General features: G+C 43.6%; 1 protein-coding gene across 1 annotated transcript; it reads right to left on the bottom strand.

Annotated features, from left to right (window-relative positions):
* Nucleotides 1-415: 415 nt before the first annotated feature.
* On the bottom strand, nucleotides 416-5,298 carry NANP (N-acetylneuraminic acid phosphatase). The gene is made up of 2 exons (XM_084828354.1): nucleotides 5,098-5,298; nucleotides 416-3,412 (listed from the first exon to the last, which is right to left on the bottom strand). Exons 1-2 carry the CDS (start codon nucleotides 5,185-5,187, stop codon nucleotides 2,699-2,701), a joined length of 804 nt encoding a protein of 267 aa, XP_084684480.1. The 5' UTR covers nucleotides 5,188-5,298; the 3' UTR covers nucleotides 416-2,698.
* Between the last annotated feature and the right edge of the window lie 1,331 nt (nucleotides 5,299-6,629).

Genomic DNA, 6,629 nt, shown 5'->3' with positions numbered 1-6,629 from the left:
ACCCCTTGAGCAGGGTCATGGTGAAAGGCATACCCTGGGCATAGCTAGCATACCTGAGGTAAATGTGGGGGTTGGGGCAGCAACAACTATACCACAGAACACCCCACTTAAGGAAAAGAATGGGGCTTAAAGTAGTCTCAGGAAATCCCGGGTTTTCCACAAAAAGCTCCAGGGTGGCTCCAGGATGGCCACAACATCATGTGTCCCGAATGACCTTGAAGTGGAGCCATCTTGCAACAAATCGACCGTGGAGACCCCTCTGGTAGCAATGGGGTGTGCCCCATTACAGCAATGGGGTAATGCATGAGGAATACCCTACTATACCTGTACAGCTTGCCACGTCCCCCAAGTCTGTACATTATTTTAGCCTTGTTAATTAATCCACAAAAGGCTTTAAAAAGTTGGTTTTGGTTTTAGTAACTGGATGTTTAATTGTATTATTCTAGCTAACCAGCTGCCTGTGGGAAACCCACAAGTAGGACGTATATGCAATAGCATTAAAAACCATCACAAATCTCTTGTACTATTCGGCTTTCAAAACAGATGATAAAGCCCATTAGGATAAGCTCTACATTATTTCCTGATATACAAAATAGTCCCAAGGCCAATTACTATGATCATGTAGAATAAGCCAAACACATCTGAGAAAGGTTGAGCAACCAAAGGCATATACTCTCAAGTTATATTCCATAGGGATGCTATCACCACACTGCTGTAAAATGCTAGCATTAAAATCAACGTGAGTACATTATCTCACATAAAGCATTTCATTTTAGCATCTCTGATAAAGCATCTGTATACATTCTCTCTCACTCACTCACACACATATCTCATAGAGTAATTTTTTCCCTACAGAGAGTTGGCATCATTTTATTGAAGAACACTGCAAAAACCCATAAAAATTCACAAGAATATCAAAAATTACAAGAATGCAGAAAATGATAAAAGACCAAAACTCTATGTCCAGATGGATGTTTAGCTATCATGTTAGTTATCATGTTAACTCTTCAGGAGTTAACTCTACATTCCTAAAACAGATACCTCATATTCTTTCATCTGCATTGCTGCATGTATGTGGTTTCAGAATGGCACTTTGTATTGGGAATCCTACTATAGTTTTCCATCAGTTTTATACATTGCAAACAACTGTCTGTGCTTGAACTTCTCCACTTACAAGCTACTAAATTTCACTGAAATCCAAACCATATTCACTCTTTTCTTTCTTGAGGCAGAATATGCATTACCTTGATTAATGTGTTTGCCAGGTAACAGTAAGATGGGGCTGGGGGGCCTTTGTAGGGGAGAATCAGTGAGTAGGAAGGCAAGACTTAACCCTTCCGCCACCTACCAATTCTTCCCCATAACTTCAGGGCCTGCTCAAATTGGACTCCCCTGCCCGCCCGAACAAACAGGACTAACTGACATCAACTGCCCTGTGGAACACATGGAGTGAGGGAGACAGAAGCAGGCAAAGGGAGCATCAGGGGCTTCTCCAGTTAGACTGCCCCTGTCCCTGGAGATGAGAGGGGAAGCAGGGTCATTCTACCAGCCCTGCTAAAACAGTTTTCCCCCCTCTTCCCTTCCCACCACTTTTTCTTCGTGTGTCGTGTCTTTTTAGGTTGTAAGCCTGCGGGCAGGGACTGTCTTTTTTCTTTCTTTCTTTTTACTGATTGTAAGCCACTCAAAGAGCCTTTTTTGGCTAAGGAGCAGGATAAAAATACTTCAAATAATAATAAATAAACTTCTCCTCCCCCAAGCTGGTTTTCTCCCAGTTGGGTTTACTTCTGGTCTCAGAGGTGGATAAGGAAAAAAAGGCTGAGAGGGAAAGAATTGACAGGTGGGGTAAGGGTTAAACACACCCCACTCCTGTACACTGATTCTTGCCTGCAAATGCCCACCCCTGAAATAGTCTTGCAAGGTAAACGTGGGAGCCCCATGTTTGCAGCATAATGTATAGTTCTGCTCTAACTGGAAAAAAAATCCTAAAAGCAATTACGCCTGTAAAATTAAACATACAACGTAGACAGTACACCAACAGAAGACAAGTTTACAGTCTAACCAACAAGCCAGTTAAACGGAATTATCTGGATTGAAGATACTTTGCATTCTGTATCCTTGTGTCAGCTCATTTTCAACAACACAATCATAATCACACGTTGAATTGTCCCACTCAAAACAATGGGACTTGCTTCCAATAAATGCATTTAAAATTGAAGGTTTTGCAATTGTCTGAGCACTTATGTGCTGGCACAGCAAATTTCCAGATTAAACCAGGTTTAGTTGAAGGAAACAGGAATAATATAGTTTTAGTACGAAGCACCTCAGCTTAACTAGGTTATAGATTCAACTGCCATTAACTACTTTCTTTTTAAAGAAAAAGAAAGTAACGGAGAAATTTCCAGTCAGCACTTTTATGATCTTTGAATTCAAACAAATATATGAACATGTTATATAAATAAGCTTGCATGGGCAGAATGTGTTGCCTTAGGGCCACACTTTGTTTCCATGAGAGATGAGCACAAAAGGCATACTTGAGCCTGTTTCATGCTATTTGTGCTGCATGTGAATGCTATTAATGTGGGACAGAATGTAGAAATCAGATGTACATTGTGGCCAAAGTAGGGTGCGCGTGTGTTTTAATGTTCACACCATCAAGCATTTAAGACAAATCAATTTAAGCGTCACATATAAAAATGTGCTAACTCCTAGATTCTTCAGTGGAACTATCACACATATTCCAAATACCAGCCACCTTGTTAGTTTCTAAGTTAGCATTTCCTTTGTTCTGTAAAATTCCTGGAAGATCAAGAACAGACGAAATAATATAGTGAGGGACAGGAGAACTGTCTTTTGGAGCAGTTACAGTTTTATTTATCCATATGGTTGCTTTCAAGCCTGCATTCAGGCCTCCTTGAATATCTGTATCTAGAGAGTCACCAACCATCACACAGTCCTCAGGCTGAACCCCTAGAACATCACAACAGTGACGAAATATAGAAGATGCTGGTTTCTCCTCTTTTTGCTCTCCTCCTACAACAATGGCATCAAAGTACGGTTGGCAAGCACAGGCTTCAATCTTCTCTCTTTGTGTCTCCGTGTCTCCATTGGTTAGCAGAAGCAAACGGACAATCTTTCTAAGGTCACTGAGCATCCCTCGTGTCTCCTCTGCCAAGGTCAGATGTTGCAGACGGGTAGTTTTCCAAAGGAAATAACATTCTGCTGCCAGATTCTGATTGGTTGTTCCTCCCTTTATTTCTTGTATAGATTCCTCCCAGTGTTGAATCCTTAGGTCCGTAATAGACATCTTAGAAGGATCGTGGCATTCTTTGAGGAGTTTGGCTTGGACTTTATCACAAATCAGGTGAGCTTCTCTTTCATCACAATGATGCTCTGACTGTAAAACATTTATCACCTACGAAGAGAGGGTCAAAACACAGCAGGATCAATTTGGTTCAGAGTCTATTGTTTTGCTTTGTACTGGGTAATGGCTACAGACGTTCCACTGGAATGAACAACATGATTGCAACAAGGACCCGCTATAGGAAGGATGCATCATAGTTACAAAGCTAGGATTTACGAAGTGACCCTCCTGGTGAACCAGGAATAAGGAATGTGTGACCCTCCAGATGTTGTCAGACTGCAGTTCCCAACATCACTCACCATTGGCTTTGCAGGCTAGGGCTGACTGGATTTTCAGTCTCACAACATCTGGAGGACCGCACGGTCCCCAACCCTGTCACATGCACTGTTTCAAAGGGCATCACACACATTGGCTTGTCCTTTAGCACTCATTCAATCATTATTTGTGGTTGTTCCTTCTCTCATGAGAGTCATCTACAGTGTGACACATGAGATGGAATTCATGTATGTCAGCCACAACTTCCGCAATACAGAGCACTCCAAAATTTACAGAAACCGCTGTAGTCAACGCCTGAGAGCTCCCCGTTCTGCCATTATATTGCTCAAACAAGTCAACAAAGCAGCCACAATTAAAGGGAGGGCTGCTCTAAACTCGTATTCTGATAGCAGTGCTAGAACTATTAATTCTATTCTACATTTACAATAGAAGCTCTCCTTTTGTGAAAAGAGGTTAACACACAGCAAGGGGTGTGTGTGTTCAAACACTAGAGCTTTCTCTATGCAAGGCCACATTTTGAACCTAGTGCATTTGTGTAAAATCCTTTAACCACCTCCCTGACTGAGTATAGATAGGCTACATTACCCAAACGAGCATTTTGCTTTAAAATACCTGAGATCCATTCTCCTCCATTTTGAAACAAAAAATCATGACACATTTTGTGGAATGCAACTGTGATGCATATCCAAGGGTTGGTGTTATTTTGTTGATTCAGAAAAGATCTCTCTCTTACATACACTGTACTTCAAAAAAGAATTTTAAGTGTGAGCAATCTCTCCCTTTATCCCAACACACTGTCACATAATGCACCAACTCACATTCTCTTATTCTGGCTTAATTAACCCAGAACAAATTGATTACCTTCTGATTACTAGCTAATGGTCACCAAATGTGTAATCAACACATAACTTGTTGGCAAAACTCACAGACCCATAGGTTCATCTCTAAGTCTGTCTTCATCAGTGCACAAAGTTGCTTTTTAAAAGGATATGCAATGCACCCACAGTGTCCCTTACCCTACAGATGGCCACAGATCTTTTTTTCTTTGAAAAACTTCAAGGAAAGAGATCCCATGAATCTGACTGTCATAGAGGGGAGAGCACTACCCTTTAGCATGAGCCACCCGGGTGGAATTGGATGTGGGGATAGTTTGCACCTACTTTATGAGAGTCACACCTGAAAAAGTTTTAACAGTCAGATTCAGAGAAGGAAACCTTTGAAACAAAGGCTATAAAGTAGCCTTCCCCAACCTGGTGTCCTCCAGATGCGCCAGACTACAATTCCCACAATCCCCCAGCCAGCTGGGGGATTATAGGAGTTGTAGTCCGGCGCATCTGGAGGACACCAGGTTGGGGAAGGCTGCACTAATGTGCGGGCTTTCCACCTGACCATATTTATTGTGCTTCCTGGTTTCTTGATGGCGGCAGAACGGGTGGGAAGGAACAAGGAGCACCCGGTACCTCTTCAATGGCTCTCCTGCCTGCCGCGTTGGTGTCGATCAAGGTGTTGTCCAAGTCGAAGAAAACCGCCTTGACCCCTTGCAGCCCCATGGTAGCAGCGACAGCGGCAGCAGCCTCACCCGGGTCGCAGCAGAGCTTGCCGACGAAGAGAAGAGCGGTCACCGCGACCCCCCCCCCCGCCTCGATTCATTCACTTGTCTCGCGGGAACTGGCAACTAGCCGAGAGAATGCGAGAATACGCTTGGAATGGGAAAGGGACGCGTCAGCTTCACCGGCCCGGGGCTTCCGGCGTTGTGGAATTCGGTTATACCCGGGCACATAGATTTGTAATAGTGAAGACCAATATATGAGAGCCAGTTTCAGGTTTCAACGGAACTTTTCTTAATATTTTTTTTGTCTCATAGATGGAATGGAATTGAGCGGCGCCCATCACTTCCTGGCATATAGAAGGGGAAGAAATGGAAGCAGTGACAGATTTTATTTTCTTGGGCTCCAAGATCACCGCAGACGGTGACTGTAGCCATGAAATTAAAAGAATTTTCCTTGGGAGGAAAGCTATGGCAAACCTAGACAGCATAGTAAGAAGCAGAGACATCACCTTGCCGACAAAGGTTCGTATAATCAAAGCTATGGTTTTCCCAGTAGCAACGTATGGCTGTGAGAGCTGGACTATAAGGAAGGCTGAGCGCCGAAGAATTGATGCTTTCGAACTGTGGTGCTGGAGAAGACTCTTACGAGTCCCCTGGACTGCAAGGAGGTCCAATCAGTCCATCCTAAAGGAAATCAACCCTGACTGCTCATTGGAAGGACAGATACTGGAGCTGAAGCTCAAATATTTTGGCCACCCAATGCGAAGAGAAAACTCCCTGGAAAAGACCCTGATGCTGGGAAAGATTGAAGGCAAAAGGCGAAGGCGATGGCAGAGGATGAGATGGCTAGATAGCATCACCGATGCAATGAATATGAATTTGAGCATGCTCCAGGAGAGAGCGCAGGACAGGAAGGCCTGGCGTGCTATGGTCCATGGGGTCATGAAGAGTCGGACACCGCTGCAGAACCCAGAGTCAGAGAGACCACGGAGTGAAGGAAAAAGAGTTTCTTTATTTAACGCGCGGGCTTAAGGCTGGAATCATTTCCAAAGAGCCAGAAGCCCCGATTTACATCAGCACATTGTTTTTACAGACATTGTGACACATATGAAACGGCTCCTCCTCCCCCTCCCGTGTGGGGTTGCAGTCCTCAACATTTCCTCTCTTAGCACCATTGTTTATATCCCAGGAACTGGGTTATAGGCCATGATAAACAAAGAACATAATATGCAAGAACATGATATCCACTATTCTGACTTTAGCCTTGCTAACTAGATAAGACATTCCTGCGTCTTGTCAGCTTACAAACATATATTTCAGAGAGCAAGAGCTCAGCAAGAACATGAGACTGCATGAGGCTACTTAGTCTGACCCCCGATATGGCTGCTACACACAACTTGACTGAACAACAGCAACAACTGGACAGCAGCATGTCGTGGTCCA

Source organism: Heloderma suspectum, chromosome 1, assembly GCF_057233095.1.
Source record: "Heloderma suspectum isolate Gila_16-S chromosome 1, 16-S_ref, whole genome shotgun sequence".
Taxonomy (NCBI): domain Eukaryota; kingdom Metazoa; phylum Chordata; class Lepidosauria; order Squamata; family Helodermatidae; genus Heloderma; species Heloderma suspectum.
Note: the sequence above shows the minus strand (reverse complement) of the source record. Positions and strands in the feature narration are given on the sequence as shown.